The sequence below is a fragment of the Phyllobates terribilis genome, unplaced genomic scaffold (genome assembly GCF_046119375.1).
Source record: "Phyllobates terribilis strain yellow unplaced genomic scaffold, ASM4611937v1 Scaffold_11__3_contigs__length_659146591, whole genome shotgun sequence".
Lineage (NCBI taxonomy): Eukaryota > Metazoa > Chordata > Amphibia > Anura > Dendrobatidae > Phyllobates > Phyllobates terribilis.
This window is the reverse complement of record NW_027362771.1, coordinates 189,156,442-189,176,666: the sequence shown is the minus strand read 5'-3', so window position 1 is coordinate 189,176,666 and position 20,225 is coordinate 189,156,442. Positions and strand designations below refer to the sequence as shown.

General features: G+C 41.1%; 1 protein-coding gene across 1 annotated transcript in view; it reads right to left on the bottom strand.

Moving 5' to 3' along the window:
• CTTNBP2 (cortactin binding protein 2) overlaps positions 1-20,225 on the bottom strand; it is a 148,859-nt gene that overhangs the window by 28,555 nt on the left and 100,079 nt on the right. The window contains exons 10-12 of the mRNA XM_073651904.1: positions 17,766-18,038; positions 15,656-15,751; positions 10,854-10,933 (exon numbers count right to left, since the gene is read on the bottom strand). Of these exons, the coding sequence (XP_073508005.1) occupies positions 10,854-10,933; positions 15,656-15,751; positions 17,766-18,038 (449 nt within the window). The remainder of the gene's footprint in view (positions 1-10,853; positions 10,934-15,655; positions 15,752-17,765; positions 18,039-20,225) is intronic.

Sequence of the window (20,225 nt, the reverse complement as noted above, 5' to 3'; positions counted from 1 at the left end):
TTCACTCTGTGGTCCAGCTCACCCCAAACCATCTCGATTGGGTTCAGGTCTGGTGACTGTGGAGGCCAGGTCATCTGGCGTAACACCCCATCACTCTCCGTCTTGGTCAAATAGCCCCTACACAGCCTGGAGGTGTGTTTGGGGTCATTGTCCTGTTGAAAAATAAATGATGGTCCAACTAAACGCAAACTGGATGGAATAGCATGCCGCTGCAAGATGCTGTGGTAGCCATGCTGGTTCAGTATGCCTTCAATTTTGAATAAATCCCCAACAGTGTCACCAGCAAAGCACCCCCACACCATCACACCTCCTCCTCCATGCTTCACGGTGGGAACCAGGCATGTAGAGTCCATCCATTCACCTTTTCTGCGTCGCACAAAGACACGGTGGTTGGAACCAAAGATCTCAAATTTGGACTCATCAGACCAAAGCACAGATTTCCACTGGTCTAATGTCCATTCCTTGTGTTCTTTAGCCCAAACAAGTCTCTTCTGCTTGTTGCCTGTCCTTAGCAGTGGTTTCCTAGCAGCTATTTTACCATGAAGGCCTGCTGCACAAAGTCTCCTCTTAACAGTTGTTGTAGAGATGTGTCTGCTGCTAGAACTCTGTGTGGCATTGACCTGGTCTCTAATCTGAGCTGCTGTTAACCTGCGATTTCTGAGGCTGGTGACTCGGATAAACTTATCCTCAGAAGCAGAGGTGACACTTGGTCTTCCTTTCCTGGGGCGGTCCTCATGTGAGCCAGTTTCTGTTATGATCTGCTACAAGCACTAAGGAAAGAAAGGAGATCTGTCCCCTACAATAGAACTAAGCTAGATACCTACGATGTAACGGGGAACCTGATCCTGCGATCAGACCCGCTAAAGTCCTCGGCTAGTCTGTACGAAGACCTATAGATGCAAGGGAGGGATCTCTACAAGAACTAGGGACTGGAATAAAGTTGGACACCTCCTAGCAGAAATTGTAGCAGTAAAAGACAAACACACAACATAGAACATAAAGGTCCGAAGACCTAGCTAAACTGACTGAGAAAGGTAACTAAGCACCAGGCTAACTTAAGAGTAGAAATTACAATGAAGTCCAGCAAGGCCAGGAGGGCGGAGCAGGATTAAATAGGCAAAAAAGGTCATGTGACCAGCAAGATAGAAAAAACCTAACAGGAGAGTTCTAACAGTACCCCCTCTTCTATGAGGATCCTCCGGATCCCCTAGGCCCAGGCTTATCAGGAAACCTCTTGTGAAACGCTCTGACAAGTCTGGAAGCAGAAACATCATCCGCCCTCACCCATGAGTTATCCTCGGGTCCGAAACCCTTCCAAGCGACGAGATACTGCAAACTCCCTCTATACCGTCTAGAATTTAGGATGCGGGAAATTTCGTATTCCCCGTCCTCCACCACCGGAGGAACAGTGGCAGAGGCGTCTCCATCCGACACATAAGCTCTTTTCAACAGAGAAACATGAAATACCGGATTAATCTTCCAGGAGGTAGGAACCTCCTAACAGCAGATTGGTTAACTACCTGAAGCACCTTAAAGGGCCCTACAAACTTTGGGACCCAATTTTTTAGAAGGAATCCTCAACCGTAGATTCTTAGAGGACAACCAAACCATGTCACCAATAGCAAACAAAACCTCTTGCCGTTTCCTATCAAAGTACCTGTTAGATTTTTTGTTAGCCTCCTGAAGATTACCACGCACATCCGTCCAAACTCTCTCCAAATCACCGGAAAAACTCTCCTCCTCAGGCACAGCCGATACCAATTTGGAGAATGACCCAAAAGACGGATGTCTCCCAGAACAACAAAAAAAAGGCGAACAACCAGCAGAAGAGGATGTATGGTTGTTAAGAGCAAACTCAGCAAGTGGCAGAAACTCAGACCACCCCTCCTGATTGTCTGCCACAAAACAACGCAAGAACTGCTCAACATCCTGATTCTTCCTGTCTGGCCATTAGACTCAGGATGATATCCGGATGAAAACGACAAATGAACTCCCAACCTGTCACAAAAAGCACGCCAAAAACGAGCCACGAACTGAGGTCCCCTATCCGAAACAATGTCAGTAGGAACGCCATGTAGTCTGACAATTTCCTTGACAAAGGCCTTAGCGAGTGTCTTAGCGCAGGGCAGTTTGATGAAAGGAACCAAGTGACACATCTTGCTAAAACGGTCCACGACCACCCAGATGACTGTGAAACCCTCAGAGGGGGGGAAGGTCAGTAATAAAGTCCATAGCCAGATGTGTCCAAGGTGCACTAGGAACCTCCAGGGGGCAAAGCAACCCCGCTGCAGGAGTATGTGAAGACTTAGATCTAGCACACACCGTACATTGACGCACCCACTTAATGACTTCCTTCTGCCATCCAGGCCACCAAAAACTGCGACCCACAAGTCTCTTGGTCTCAGAAATTCCTGGATGACCTGCCAACCGAGACTCATGACACTCAACAAACAAATCTCTCCTAAAGGTCCTACGCACAAACAACCTCCCATGGGGAGTGTTAGATGGGGCATTCTCCTGTGCTTTAAGAATCTCATCTTCCAAAACGGAGTCCAATGCAGCAATCACAACACCTTCTTGTAAAATGCTCCCTTCCTCCTCAGCACCGACCATGGGAGAAAAGCTGCGAGACAAAGCATCCGCTTTAACATTCTTGGTACCCGGGATGTAAGTAACGGAAAAATTAAACCGCGAGAAAAAAAGTGCCCACCTAGCCTGACGGGCATTCAAGCGCTTGGCAGCATCAAGATAGATCAGATTTTTATGATCAGTGAAAACCTGAATGGGAAATTCAGCACCTTCCAAGAGATGACGCCAGTGTTCAAATGCGAGTTTAATAGCCAGCAATTCCCGATTACCAATATCGTAATTAAGTTCAGTCCCAGAAAATTTTTTTGAAAACAAAAGCACAGGGATGTACTCCATCCTTGTTTTTCTGAGACAACACTGCACCGACCCCCATCGAAGAAGCATCAACCTCAACCAAAAACTGCTTAGTCACATCAGGCTGCATAAGGATGGGAGCAGAGCTGAACCTCTCCTTTAGAAACACAAACGCTTCAATGGCCTCAGAACTCCACTGAACCGCATTAGCACCTTTCCTGGTGAGATCGGTCAGTGGTTTGACAATAATAGAAAATTTTTTAATGAATTTTCTGTAATAATTGGCGAAACCCAAAAACCTCTGTATCGATTTCAAACCAATAGGCCTAGGCCATTCCTGAACCGCCTGAACCTTCACAGGGTCCATCTCAAAGCCCTCGCTGGAGATAATGTAGCCCAAAAAACTAATTCTCTGTACAGCGAACTCACATTTCTCCAGCTTAGCAAAAAGCGAATTGTCAATTAATAACTGTAATACCTCACGTACGCTCCGCCAATGAGACTCCAGATCCGGTGAATAAATCAAAATGTCATCCAAATACACAACCACATTTTTGCCGATCAAAGGTCTAAGGATGTCATTAATAAGATTCTGAAAAAATGCTGGAGCATTGGTAACACCAAAAGGCATAACCAGGTTCTCAAAATGACCCACAGGAGTGTTAAAAGCAGTCTTCCATTCATCACCCTCCTTCATGCGCAACAAATTGTATGCCCCCCGGAGATCAATTTTACAGAACCACTTGGCCCCCACTAACTGGTTAAACAAATCAGGAATCAATGGCAGTGGGTAAGGATTGCGCACAGTAATTTTATTAATCTCACGAAAATCCAGACAAGGACGTAAACCGCTGTCCTTTTTTTTAACAAAAAAAAATCCAACAGCCACAGGAGACTTGGAAGGCCTAATGTGACCGGCGGCCAAGCTTGTCTGTATGTATTCCTCCAAAGCCTTTCTCTCAGGAATAGTAAGATTAAATAAACTACTTTTAGGAAGAGTCGCTCCAGGGAAAAATTCAATGGCACAATCATAGTCTCTATGGGGAGGCAAAATTTGTGACTCCTCCTCAGAAAAAACTCTCCAAAAATCCTGAATTTGTACAGGTAATTCCCCTTTTTCCACCGCAGCAATACGTCCGTTACAACACTTGTCATAACACTTAGGGCTCCAGGACTTAAATTTCATTGGTAGACCAATCCAGTACAGGATTGTGCAATTTTAACCAGGGTAACCCCACAATTACTGGAGAAGGCAAATTATTTAATACCACCAAATCCAAATTTTCTTGGTGAATACCATTAATAGTGAGGGGAAATTCACAGACCTTGTGAGTAACACTCTTCAAGGGGGAGCCATCGACAGAAACCACAGCAATAGGGGATGACAAAGGTTTGGGTTTTAATTTAAGTTTTTCCAAGAATCCCCCATCAATCACATTCAGAGTAGAACCACAATCCACAAATATCTGAAATTCAATTAATTCTTCCTGAGCAGCAGTAGTAGCAGAAAGAAATACCCCCTTAGTATTTAAACAGGCAAAACGGGCATAACTGACCTTTTTTTTTCTTTGTTCATACGAAGCACACAGTTCTTAATAAAATGGTCAGGTTTCCCGCAATAAAAGCACAAACCTTCAGAAGATCTGCGGTCTTTTTCCTGAGAGCGGGGTGCCATCGCCCCAATCTCCATCGGCTCTCCAAAGTCAGTACAGACCCTCTCAAGACTCGGAGCTGACATGGCAGAGGATTTACGCTCATTAACCCTTGCACGCAGTCTCCTGTCCACCCGTATAGCTAATTGCATTGCCTCCAGCAAGTTTCCAGGTGTGGGATAAGCAATCAGCAAATCCTTAACCCTTTCACCTAGCCCCGCAAGAAGCAAACTTTTCAAAGCTGAATCGTTCCAACCCACCTGGGCAGACCACCGACGGAAGTGAGAACAATATTTTTCCACATTACCTGATCCCTGCCTCAAACGTCTCAATTCAGTCTCAGCTGATGAGACACGATCAGGATCATCATACAACAAACCCAAAGCAGAAAAAAAACTATCCACTGATCTAAAGCATGGATCACTAGGTTGGAGAGAAAAGGTCCATCCCTGAGGTTCTTTGCGCAAAAGTGACATTATGAACCCTATGCGCTGTGATTCATCACCAGAGGATCTGGGTCTCAAACGAAAATACAACAAACAAGCATTTTTAAAGGAAAAAAATTCTTCTTGATCACCAAAAAATAAATCAGGCAAACGTACCTTTGGCTCCACAAAATGTGCTCCAGAACAGCTACTCATGTGTTGTTGGAGCTCGGCCACCTCCAGAGAGAGTCCGTGCAGGCGTTGAGCCAAATCCTGAACCGACACCATGATGGAAACTGGAAGTCTTTCCTTAGAGATATTTTTGGGCTGGACTTACTGTTATGATCTGCTACAAGCACTAAGGAAAGAAAGGAGATCTGTCCCTACAATAGAACTAAGCTAGATCCCTACGATGTAACGGGGAACCTGATCCTGCGATCAGACCCGCTAAATTCCTCGGCTAGTCTGTACGAAGACCTATAGATGCAAGGGAGGGATCCCTACAAGAACTAGGGACTGGAATAAAGTTGGACACCTCCTAGCAGAAATTGTAGCAGTAAAAGACAAACACACAACATAGAACATAAAGGTCCGAAGACCTAGCTAAACTGACTGAGAAAGGTAACTAAGCACCAGGTTAACTTAAGAGTAGAAATTACAATGAAGTCCAGCAAGGCCAGGAGGGCGGAGCAGGATTAAATAGGCAAAAAAGGTCATGTGACCAGCAAGATAGAAAAAACCTAACAGGAGAGTTCTAACAGTTTCTTTGTAGCGCTTGATGGTTTTGGCAACTGCACTTGGGGACACTTTCAAAGTTTGCCCAATTTTTCGGACTGACTGACCTTCATTTGTTAAAGTAATGATGGCCACTCGTTTTTCTTTACTTGGCTGCTTTTTTCTTGCCATAATACAAATTCTAACAGTCTATTCAGTAGGACTATCAGCTGTGTATCCACCTGACTTCTGCACAACACAACTGATGGTCCCAACCCCATTTATAAGGCAAGAAATCCCACTTATTAAACCTGACAGGGCACACCTGTGAAGTTAAAACCATTTCCGATGACTACCTCTTGAAGCTCATCAAGAGAATGCCAAGAGTGTGCAAAGCAGTCATCAAAGCAAAAGGTGGCTACTTTGAAGAACCTAGAATATAAGACATATTTTCAGTTGCTTCACACTTTTTTGTTAAGTATATAATTCCACATGTGTTAATTCATAGTTTTGATGCCTTCAGTGTGAATGTACAATTTTCATAGTCATGAAAATACAGAAAAATCTTTAAATCAGAAGGTGTCCAAACTTTTGGTCTGTACAGTATATATATATATATGTACACACACACACACATATACAGTGGGTACGGAAAGTATTCAGACCATTTCAATTTTTCAGTCTTTGTTTCATTGCAGCCATTTGCTAAATTCTAAAAAGTTCATTTTTTTTCTCATTAATGTACACTCTGCACCCCATCTTGACTGAAAAAAAAACAGAAATGTAGAAATTTTTGCACATTTCTTAAAGAAAGAAAACTGAAATATCATATGATCGTAAGTATTCAGACCCTTTGCTCAGACACTCATATATAAGTCACATGCTGTCCATTTCCTTGTGATCCTCCTTGAGATGGTTCTACTCCTTCATTGAAGTCCAGCTGTGTTTAATTAAACTGATAGGACTTGATTTGGAAAGGCACACACCTGTCTATATAAGACCTCACAGCTCACCGTGCATGTCAGAAATATATGTCTATGTGGAAATATACAGTTATATGAAAAAGTTTGGGCACCCCTATTAATCTTAAGCTTTATGTTTTATAAAAATTGGTGTTTTTGCAACAGCTATTTCAGTTTGATATATGTAATAACTGTTGGACACAGTAATGTTTCTGCCTTGAAATGAGGTTTATTGTACTAACAGAAAATGTGCAATCTGCATTCAAACAAAATTTGACAGGTGCATAAGTATGGGCACCTCACCAGAAAAGTGACATTAATATTTAGTAGATCCTCCTTTTGCAAAAATAACAGCCTCTAGTCGCTTCCTGTAGCTTTTAATGAGTTCCTAGATCCTGGATGAAGGTATTTTTGACCATTCCTCTTTACAAAACAATTCCAGTTCAGTTAAGTTTGATGGTCGCCGAGCATGGACAACCCTCTTCAAATGATCCCACAGATGTTCAATGATATTCAGGTCTGGGGACTGGGATGGCCATTCCAGAACATTGTAATTGTTCCTCTGCATGAATGCCTGAGTATATTTGGAGCGGTGTTTTGGATCATTGTCTTGCTGAAAGATCCATCCCGTGCGTAACTTCAACTTTGTCACTGATTCTTGAACATTATTGTCAAGAATCTGCTCATACTGGGTGGAATCCATGCGTCCCTCAACTTTAACAAGATTCCCGGTGCCAGCATTGGCCACACAGCCCCAAAGCATGATGGAACCTCCACCAAATTTTACTGTGGGTAGCAAGTGTTTTTCTTGGAATGCTGTGTTTTTTTGCCGCCATGCATAACGCCTTTTTGTATGACCAAACAACTCAATCTTGGTTTCATCAGTCCACAGAACCTTCTTCCAAAAAGAAATTGGCTTCTCCAAATGTGCTTTTGCATACCTCAGCCGACTCTGTTTGTGGCGTGCTTGCAGAAACGGCTTCTTTCGCATCACTCTCCCATACAGCTTCTCCTTGTGCAAAGTGCGTTGTATAGTTGACCGATGCACAGTGACACCATCTGCAGCAAGTTGATGCTGCAGCTCCCTGGAGGTGGTCTGAGGATTGTCCTTGACTGATCTCACCATTCTTCTTCTCTGCCTTTCTGATGTTTTTCTTGGCCTGCCACTTCTGGCCTTAACAAGAACTGTCCCTATGTTCTTCCATTTCCTTACTATGTTCCTCACAGTGGAAACTGACAGGTTAAATCGCTGAGACAGCTTTTTGTAACCTCCCCTGAACAACTATGTTGACTAATCTTTATTTTCAGATCATTTGACAGTTGTTTTGAGGAGCCCATGATACCACTCTTCAGAGGAGATTCAAACAGGAGAACAACTTGCAAGTGGCCACTTTAAGTATCTTTTCTCATGATTGCATACACCTGGCTATGAAGTTCAAAGCTCAATGAGGTTACAAAACCAAAAAAAGTGCTTTAGTAAGTTAGTAAAAAGTAGGTAGGAGTATTTAAAACAAGAAAATGATAAGGGTGCCCATACTTATGCACCTGTCAAATTTTGTTTGAATGCAGATTGCACATTTTCTGTTAGTACAATAAACCTCATTTCAAGGCAGAAACATTACTGTGTCCAACAGATATTACATATATCAAACTGAAATAACTGTTGCAAAAACACCAATTTTTATAAAACATTAAGCTTAAGATTAATAGGGGTGCCCAAACTTTTTCATATGACTGTAGAAGCAACATCGCAAGACATCAGCCAAGAAGTTAAAGCTTGGGCGGAAATGGGTCTTTCAAATGGACAATGACCCGAAGCATACTGCCAAAATGGTAACAAAGTGGCTTAAGGATAACAATGTCAATGTTTTGGAGTAGCCATCACAAAGCCCTGATCTCAATCCTATTGAAAATTTAAGGGCAAATCTGAAAAGGCAGGTCCGAGCAAGGCGACCTACATACCTGGATCAGTTACACCAGTTTTGTCAGGAGGAAAGGGCCCAAATTCCAACCAACAATTGTGAGAAATTTGTGGAAGGATATCCCAAACGTTTGACCCAAATCATTCAGTTTAAGGGCAATGGTACCAAATACTAATGAAATGTATGTAAACTTTTGACTTTGCAGTAAGTAATAAAAATGCCTTAAAACATTCTCTCTCTTATTGTTCTGGCATTTGGTAAATATTAAAAATGATGGTAATCCTAATTGACCTAAAACAGGAAAGGCTTATTCTGATTTCATGTCAGATATTGAGAAAAACATGCATATGTGTCTTATATAGTGTATGTAAACTTCTGGTTTCAACTGTATATGTGCATATGCAGCAGAACTGTGTGTGTGTATAATACACACTGTAGAGAGACGCTAACAATAGATTTATTACCTCCTTATTCTACCCTCATACATTAAAATTAGTGACAATGATACTTTACACCACCAGGGAAGTTTTAATTAATAGGAAAAATGTTTCTCCTATTTTCTGCTGGCTACACCTGGGGTGCGTCTTATAGTAAGGTGAATCGTACAGTCCGAAAAATACGGTGTGTCTATCTATCTACACTGCTCAAATAAATAAAGGGAACACTTAAACAACAGAATATAACTCCAAGTAAATCAAACTTCTGTGAAATCAAACTATCCAATAAGGAAGCAACACTGATTGACAATCAATTTCACATGCTGTTGTGCAAATGGAATAGACAATAGATGGAAATTATTGGCAATTATCAAGACACCCTCAATAAAGGAGTGGTTCTGCAGGTGGGGACCACAGACCACATCTCAGTACCATTGCTTTCTGGCTGACGTTTTAGTCACTTTTGAATGTTGGTTGTGCTTTCACACTCGTGGTAGCATGAGACGGACTCTACAACCCACAGAAGTTGCTCAGGTAGTGTAGCTCATCCAGGATGGCACATCAATGCGAGCTGTGGCAAGAAGGTTTGCTGTGTCTGTCAGCGTAGTGTCCAGAGGCTGGAGGCGTTACCAGGAGACAGGCCAGTACACCAGGAGACGTGGAGGGGGCCGTAGGAGGGCAACAACCCAGCAGCAGGACCGCTATCTCCGCCTTTGTGCAAGGAGGAACAGGAGGATCACTGCCAGAGCCCTGCAAAATTACCTCCAGCAGGCCACAAATGTGCATGTGTCTGCACAAATGGTTAGAAACCAACTCCATGAGGGTGGTATGAGGGCCCGACGTCCACAGATGGGGGTTGTGCTCACAGCAAAACACCATGCAGGATGCTTTGCATTTGCCACAGAACACCAGGATTGGTAAAGTCGCCACTGGCGCCCTGTTCTCTTCACAGATGAAAGCAGGTTCACATGGAGCACATGTGACAGACGTGACAGAGTCTGGAGACGCCGTGGAGAGCGATCTGTTGCCTGCAACATCCTTCAGCATGATCGGTTTGGTAGTGGGTCAGTAATGGTGTGGGGTGGCATTTCTTTGGAGGGCCGCACAGCCATCCATGTGCTCGTCAGAGGTAGCCTGACTGCCATTAGGTACCGAGATAAGATCCTCAGACCCCTTGTGAGACCATATGCTGGTGCCGTTGGCCCTGGGTTCCTCCTAATGTAGGACAATGCCAGACCTCGCTCCATCCACCAATGTCACGTTACACCACAGACTCCAGGAGTTGGTGGATGCTTTAGTCCAGGTCTGGGAGGAGATCCCACAGGAGACCATCCGCAAACTCATCAGGAGCATGCCCAGGCGTTGTAGGGAGGTCATACAGGCACGTGGAGGCCACACACAATACTGAGCCTCATTTTGACTTGTTTTAAGGACTTTACATCAAAGTTGGATCAGCCTGTAGTGTGTTTTTCCACTTTAATTTTGGGGGTGACTCCAAATCCAGGCCTCCATTGGTTAATAAATTTGATTTCCATTGATGATTTTTGTGTGATTTTGTTGTCAGCACATTCAACTTTGTAAAGAAAACAAAGTATTCAATGAGAATATTTCATTCATTCAGATCTAGGATGTGTTATTTGAGTGTTCCCTTTATTTTTTTGAGCAGTGTATATATATTGTCCCTGCACATCACCTGCTTGTGGAGCCTCAATATGTAGAGTTCTTAGCCCATTAGTTCTCATGATCAGTGAATGTCCCAGCTGTCAGACCAATAAGGTACTGATGGCACATGACAGCAAATATCCATATTTGTCAAAGCAGTAAGATGCTATGAACCACTTCAAATATTAAAACCTACCAAACGGAGGAAATTCTGCAATGTCTGGAGTGGGATCATTGATGCATAAGCCACACTATTAAGACATCCAACTTTTGGACCTGAGATGATAAAAATTACATATTAAATTCTATTGGAATAAATATAAAACAGAAAAAATAATTACACAGTAGCCAGCAGAAAGATGTTTTACTTAAATGGTCAAATAACTGCTAACCAATCAGATCATGTTATATACAGTCATGGCCAAAAGTATTGAGAATGAGACAAATAGTAATTTTTCCAAAGTTTACTGCTTCATTTTTTGTAATGGCAATTTGCATATACTCCTGAATGTCAAAGAGTGATCAGCTTAACAGCAATTACTGTACTTGCAAAGTCAATATTTGCCCAGAAAATGAACTTTAACCCCCAAAACACATTTCAACATCATTGCAGTCCTGCCTTAAAAGGAGCAGCTAACATCGTTTTAGTGATTGATCCATTAACACAGGTGTGGGTGTTGATGAGGACAGGGCTGGCGATCAATCAGTCATGATTAAGTAAGAATGACATCACTGGACACTTTAAAAGGAGGCTGGTTCTTGGTATCATTGTTTCTCTTCAGTTAACCATGGTTATCTCTAAAGAAACACGTGCAGCCATCATTGCACTGCACAAAAATGGCCTAACAGGGAAGAGTATCGCAGCTACAAAGATTGCACCTCAGTCAACAATCTATCGCATCATCAAGAACTTCAAGGAGAGAGCTTCCATTGTTGTCAAAAAGGCTCCAGGGCGCCCAAGAAAGACCAGCAAGCGCCAGGACCGTATCTTAAAACTGTTTCAGCTGCGGGATCGGACTACCAGCAGTGCCGAGCTTGCTCAGGAATGGCAGCAGGCTGGTGTGAGTGCTTCTGCACGCACTGTGAGGCGGAGACTCTTTGAGCAAGGGCTGGTTTCAAGGAGGGCAGCAAAGAAGCCACTTCTCTCCAGAAAAAACATCAGGGACCGACTGATATTCTGCAAAAGGTACAGGGAGTGGACTGCTGAGGACTGGGGCAAAGTCATTTTCTCTGATGAATCCCCTTTTCGATTGTTTGGGACATCTGGAAAACAGCTTATTCGGAGAAGAAGAGGTGAGCGCTACCACCAGTCTTGTCTCATGCCAACTGTAAAGCATCCTGAAACCATTCATGTGTGGGGTTGCTTCTCAGCCAAGGGAATCTGCTCACTCACAGTCTTGCCTAAAAACACAGCCATGAATAAAGAATGGTACCAGAATGTCCTCCAAGAGCAACTTCTCCCAACCGTCCAAGAGCAGTTTGGCGCCCAACAATGCCTTTTCCAGCATGATGGAGCACCTTGCCATAAAGCAAAGGTGATAACTAAATGGCTCATGGAACAAAACATAGAGATTTTGGGTCCATGGCCTGGAAACTCCCCAGATCTTAATCCCATTGAGAACTTGTGGTCAATCATCAAGAGACGGGTGGACAAACAAAAACCAACAAATTCTGGCAAAATGCAAGCATTGATTATGCAAGAATGGACTGCCATCAGTCAGGATTTGGTCCAAAAGTTGATTGAGAGCATGCCAGGGAGAATTACAGAGGTCTTGAAGAAGAAGGGACAACACTGCAAATATTGACTTGCTGCATTAACTCATTCTAACTGTCAATATAACCTATTGGTACTCATAATATGATTGCAATTATATTTCTGTATGTGATATAAACATCAGACAAACACTAATAAAAACCAGAGGCCGGCACATCATGTGAAAATATAATTTTGGTGTCATTCTCAAAACTTTTGGCCATGACTGTAGGTTGCAAAAAGCCACATGTTAAGCCTTTCACCACCAGTTATACATTCTCTATCACTAAATTATGTATAACCCACAATGCCATTTGTTATGAGAAAAGCATCCATCCCTTTATATGTATGTTGATACAGTATCTGCCATTACTACCTCTTGTGGTCAGGCATTTTACAGTCTGACTGCTCTAGCTGGAAAGAACCCTTTCCTATTTCGTCGCCTTTTCTCCACATGTAATGAATGTCCCATGGTCTTTTGTAAGGTCTTTGAAAGAAATAACTTGTGTCCCTTTATATTGACCACAAATGAATTTACATGTAAATGAGATCGCCTCTGAGGCCTCTTTTCCTACCTCTCATTATACCATTGTATATTGTAGATTGTGAGCCCTCGCGGGCAGGGTCCTAGCTCCTCCTGTACCAGTCGCTGTCACATTGTGTTTAAGATTATTGTAATTGTTCTTGTATTATACCCCTTTTTCACATGTAAAGCGCCATGGAATAAATGGCGCTATAATAATAAATAATAATAATACAAGAGTTCTTTCATCCCAAGTAATAAGCCTGCCTTTGAACCGACTAGCATTCCTATACCCTTTTTAAAATGTGGAGCCCAAAACTGGATCTCAGTTTATACCTTTACAAAAACAAAACCAGAATTTGATTTCTTGTATAAATGATGTAAAAAAGCATCAGATCTGGACGCTCTTACTCATCTTTTCTCTAGCACACACATTTTATAGTAACAAGCAGAGAATGTATTTGCTCCCACTAGTCCATGCCCCCAAGGGTGCTAACTAATCTCCCTATCTCAGGCATCCATAAATCTGTACCTGCTAGAAAGGTCAATTTACCTATCAATTCATGGCTATAGAAGGCAATTAGTCACCCAGCATATACAACATGCAAATAAAGGAGAGCCGCTACTGAGGGGATTTGTCCAGGCAACAAACCATATGGAAGACCTCCATAATCTACTCAGATTACAGATTTGGATGATAATGAACTGAATTTAATGTCAAATGAACTTCAAGAAGCCTAAAGTATATTTTAATAGAGGACTAATAACCAGCCATTAAATGATCAGCTGGCAAAAAAAAAATTATTTCATTTGCTTCCCATCTCATATAAAAACTTTGATTCATTATCCATAAAATCAACTGTACTGTGACCCTGTTCAAAGAAACAACAACATTATCTAGGACCTGTCGAGATAAATTATGCATTCAACTGCCTGATAGTCACGGCCAGATTTTGTGTTACTGATACAATGCCTTTAGTGTTTAATATTGTTGGCAGAGAATAAATCATGTTCTGATCCGCTATCTGGGTAATCATCAACACTGAAAGAGGATTCGGCTTCGTTAAAAACTATGCAGAATTCTCCCCGTGCTTTGCAAGGTGTCTTTAAGGAGAAAAAGATTATTTATCTATGCCAGCAAACCATGGCAGCAACAATATTAATCTATGAGAATACACTACATCAGTGGAACGAACAATACAGCCATGAATATTAGGCAGTGAATGAATCCAGAATTGCAACTAGACAGTTGCTGATCGGATTTTTCTAGAGAACCTGTCAGCTGTGTTATGTTGCCTGAACTAGGGTCAATATAGGAGGTAAGCTCCGTCATCACAGAAACGTCGTGGAGTTACAGAGAAAACATAGCTAGAAAGATCAACTGGGAAGGAGGAGAGGGGTCTGGGTACTATGCATCGCCCTCTGGCTTCTCCCCACCTAATTAGACCCTGTTTTAGAGGTCCATATACACATATAGAGACCTGACAACCAACTGGGCCGGCAGGGAGAAGTTTCGTGGAGTGGACACTTCTCCCAGTGCCAGACTTGTTTTTAAAGTTATGCTTTCCCTAAAACATTTCAGCGTTTCAGAGTAAAACACAGCTTTCGATAATGAAGAACCCGCATCGTCTGGCCAAGCAAGGAATATTTATCCCTGAGGGGGCACTTTAATCCCTGCTACAAAACAGAGCAGCAGGTCGGAAGCCCAACTGCTGCTCCATTCATTCTCTATAGGGCTGTTGGAAAAAGCCAAGTGTGGCGCTCGGCAGCCCTATGTAGAATGATTGGAAAGGTGACCATGCATGCACAAAACCGCTCCATTGCAACAGGGATAAAAGTACCCCATTCTGCGGATTCCAGTGATCAGACCCCACCGATCAATAAGTTGTCACCTAGCCTATGGACAAATGACAACATGTTTTCACCAGACAATCCTTTTAGGATAGAAAGTAGACAGAAATAACGTGTTAAGGAAAAGGACACCTATTTGTACAAATTAATTGGGGTAGAAAGTTATAAAATAGAGTAAGTAATGATGAAGTTTAAAAAAAAAAAAAAGATATATTAGTGGGGGACACATGGGACATTATCATTATGAAACTGGGGCATAGACCCATTCTCATCAGTACATATTTCCCATTGATTTTTTATTTTGCTGATATTTAGCTGATGTAGTTTGCATCTCGGAAAGATTTCACTTTGTCCTCGATGCATGCTAACATGTCCTGTGTCCCACGGGAATATCTGTGTCTCGGCTGAATTATCTCACTGAGCTCCATTCTGAAAGTACAAGCAGAAGCACTGACACATGAATTGCTCCCAGGCACAATTTCTCGCACGCAGCACTATTTCACCTGTACAGCTGCAGAGAAGCGTCTCCATATTTATATGCTGCAGCCCTGCTCCAATGTCCCAGCAATACAGATGAGCAAGATATCCACCAATCATCACATCCTTCTTCAGGCATAAAGTTACACTGTGCGTAGCTAAAGTCATACACTGAATATAGAGTGTTAGCTCTGCTTGGCTAATGGTATACATTACTCTAAAGCAACGCTGACAGGGTAGCCAATGTGGAGGGTAGGCATAAGATGAAATAGAACAGAAATCCATCTGTGTTCTGAGCTTTACCTGCAGTTCTATCACCCTACACTAATGTAACAGCACAATCTCACATTATTAACAATACATCTATAACAAAGGACTAATAACATCCCCTTACCTGGCATGAACACTGTTACTTGATCCACCCTGCCCATTCTGAGAAATTCCCATGGTGACTGAAGGAAAATTTGACCAACAGACCAGGTAGAATTTCCTGAAAGCAAAATGCAATAAATAAACAAGCAATATTTTTTTTAAAGAAAACGGATTAGAACTAGAGTAAGTTGAAAACTCCGAAACTCTTTTATCATTTTTTTTCATTACATAGGATTTCTCTGATTTCTCTTTTCATAAAAATGAAAAAAATCAGCCTCAATTACCCCGTGTCGCTCCTCTGCTGTCTCCAGTCTTTGCTGACATGGCACCGCAGTGATGTGAAAAGACTACAAAACTTCAGCCAATCATTGGGCTCAGTAGTCTTGAGCCTTCTATATCGGCATGACCGCTGAGCCCAGTGATTGGCGGCAGCGGAGTGGCAGGCTTTATTATTTTTACACACAGCAAACCTGTGCATTAAATAAATATATTTACTTTTTGCAAGTTGGCTTGGATGGCTGTAACTATTAAACTGGCTATCCTCCATTATTAAATACTGTATATCTTAATATGTTGTTGCTTGTAATCTACATTCCCTTTGATGCGGAAATGTAAAGACATAAGCTGTAGGGAACTTGAGTTTATTTTACACTACAGCACTGTGTAGATAGACATCTATGTCAGCAATGCATTCATAGACACTGTGCTGCTCAGACATGCCTGTGTCACCAGGCTCTAACCAGGGAGAAGTGGTCCGCTTGTGACCTCTGGACAAGAATAATATAAATCTAAACTACAATCTCCACTTTTGGAGCTGAAACAAATGGCAAGATTTCATTTTTATATCGACTTTGCTCACCTTTAATCTAGGTGCAAACAACACGTTTGTACTTTTAAATTAGGTACAAAAACTATAAGACTTGTGCCCCGATTCATCAGAAATATGGCATAAAACTGTTTGAAATGTGGCAAATTTTTGCACAACTTGTACTTGCCCAAAAATGATGTGATGTTCAGCGTTATTTTCACCACCTTTGGTCAAGTCTGCCAACTTTTTGAAAAATGCACTGAGCATAATGGTAAGGGACGTGGCCAAGCAAGGCTGACAAATTCATCATAAGACACACCATAAAAGACGTGCACAATTACGACAGAAATGTACTCGTCACTATCTGGCGAATGGCAGCTGTAAGATGAGCCAATTCTGTAATAACCAGATAAGTATACGGCACTCAGTGTGAATGGTGCACGAGTAAAGGTTCCACCCTATGAATATTTGTATCAGAGTACTCGGCACTCAAAATTCTGTAACAGGCGCATGACTCTTAAAGGGGTTGTCTCAATGTGTATTATTGCAAAATGCTTGTATAAATATGCAAGTCTGCAATTTAAGCCTTATTAAAAATCCTTTCCATTCTAACGGAGGGATTTTTAAATTCATAGTTTACTGTTCATTCCCAAAGTTAAGGTTTCCTAGGTAAAGAGCATGTGAAACAGCATATAGATATCTATACAGATAGATATCTATATAGATATCTATATATTTGGCAGCACTACAAAAATTGTGAAAAAAGGGGACTTTATTAGTCCATCAGATGTGGCAACGTTTCGGCTGAGCCTACATATTATATATATATATATATTATATTATATTATATATATATATATATACATACACACACGTATATATATCTATATATAGATAGATATATCCCACCAAGGTCAACATCTGCAAGGAGTTTGTATTTTCTCCCCATGTTTGTGTGGGTTTTCTCCGGGTTCTCCGGTTTCCTTCCACAATCCAAAGACATACTGATAGGGAATGTAGATTGTGAGCCCCAATGGGGACAGTGCCGATATTGTCTGTGAAGCTCTGTGGAATTATTGGCGCTATATAAGTGAGTAAAATAAATAAATATATATCTATATATATAATTTGTTTTCATGATTTTACCAAAGAGGCTCAAACTGTCACAACCATCACTGTTTCCGTCTCAGCTTTAGTTGATACTTGTAACGCATCATATTAATTATAGCCAAATATAAAAACATTGATTAAAAAGAAACGCTAAGAGCATGGAACAATGGAACTACATCCATGAAGGCCATGTATCTTACAAGAATCTTAGTACCTAGCTTGAATGACAGGTCCGTGATTGCCCCAAGTCCAAGGTTGGATTCTGCAGAGTTATTAAATGTCATGGCTTCTTGACTTTCCCATCCATCAGACATAATAACACTTAAATGGTTCAATACAGCCTGACTCACAGCCGCTGAAAAATCATCCCATGTTGTTTGTCTGAGAACACGCAGATGGCAGATGCCCTCACTCTCAAAATCACTTGGGCTGTCGCTTATGAGATTATTATCATCCAGAAAAATCTTAACAGGGATCCGGAGTCCATCTGCAAATAAATTTACATGCATTGCAGTCATTATGCATTATATTTATTTCACTGGTTTGTGATAATTCAATGATTCCAAAACAATCAATTATATCTATTTGTAGATGTTCAGGTCAGCGATGATATGTTTTTGTTTTTTTTAAAGAGGTCTACTACATACATACATACATACATGCGCACACACACACACACACACACACACACACACACACACACACAGGTGCATCTCACTAAATTAGAACATCATCAAAAAGTTTTGTGGAGCCTGAACTTTTTCTGATTGTGGAGCCTACTGAAACAGACTAAGAGACCTTTTTAAACGCTTAGGAAGCCTTTGCAAGTGTTTTTTGTTAATGATTTTAATTTACTGAGGTAATGACTTTTGTGTAATCATTGGCTGTGAGTCATAATCATCAACATTAACAGAAATAAACACTTGAAATAGATCACTCTGTCTGTAATGACTCTATATAATATGAGTTTCACTTTTTGTATTGAAGAACTGAAATAAATTAACTTTTTGATGATATTCTAACTTCGTGAGATGTACCTGTATATACAAAACATATGTAATTGCAATAATTTTCTGGGAGAAAAACGTCATTTTCTGAAACAATTTCAAGGGTGCCAACACTTTCGGCCATGACTGTATATACATATATATACATATATACACACACACACATATAAGTGTATATTGTACATATTTAAATTTGATGATTATTGCAAGCTGACATACGGAATGGCATGGCTAGACTGCTGCCAAGTTTCTTTCTCTGGTGTCAGCACAATGCCAATCAAGCCTTAACCTGAACAGATGAACAAAGAAAAGCTGTTTGGTTGCTAGGGAACAAATGCCTAACAACTATAGTATTTTCAAAGGGGTTACCAGGTAACAAGTCACCAATTTTGGTCCTAAAATTAAGGCAAGACTGCCAATTGGCTTGGGTTGGAAAAGTAACAAGCGTGGCATAATTTAAAGGGAACTTCTCATCAGAAAACGACTATTTAATTCAGGTTTTTATTATACGTACATACATACATACATACATACATACATACATACATATGTGTGTGCAACAAGTAGAAAAATGAATAGCAGCACTCACCAAGCCCTTCGGCTAAAAAGTCCTTTATTTCATAGCATTCAGGTGCAGCGGTCTATCAAAGGTGCAGGGAAGACATGCGGGGAGACAAGAGGAGAATGGCCGTTTCGTGTCTTACAAACGCTTCTACGGGTTTAAGCAAAGCTTCTACGGATTTAAGCTTGGACCCGTAGAAGTGTTTGTAAGACGCGAAACGGCCGTTCTCCTCTTGTCTTCCCGCATGTCTCCCCTGCACCTTTAATAGATCGCTGTACCTGATTGTCCAGAATGCTATGAAATAAAGGACTTTTTAGCCGAGACTTTTTGGTGAGTGCTGCTATTCATTTTTCTACTTGTTCACGGATGCTACACTTCAGCTTTTGCACCACCATCATTGTTCCTTACTACTGCTGGTGCACTACACAGTGGTGCCTGAAGATTTTTTCCATACTTCTTTTTGATTGATATAGATAGATATATATATATATATATATATATATATATATATATATATATATATATATATATATATATATATATATATATATGGTGAGTGCTGCTATTCATTCATATACACATTAGCAATTTTTTAGAACAATCTTGATTAAAAAATAAATAAATCTTGCAATTTTCACTCTGACCACTGGGGCTATTCTATACTCATCCTTCCTGTGCTTTCAGGAAATCCACATGTACATTAGCAGTAATACACTGACTTAGACCCCATCTTTTGTATTGAAGTATGTAATGAGCTTGTGCAAAAGTCATCGTTAAGAGAGGAGGAAGTATGACATCATCTACTGTTAATTTTACATCTTGTGCTATCAGCTGTGTATAGAGGTGTTACCTGGTTATTGTAATCCTGGCTGTGATGATAATAAGACTTCTGAAAAGTCTTCTGTAAAAAACACGAAGTATGAGTCTAAGTTCGCCATAGTGACCAGTGTGAAATTGCCATGCTTTCAAATTTTCTTTTAATATTGATTGGCATATAAAAACATTGCACAATTGCAGCAAAAACTTGATGGAAATGCTAAGGCATATTATGATGATACCTTCTCTTGAATAAACCATGTAGTTATATATAAGTGGGAAACCTATT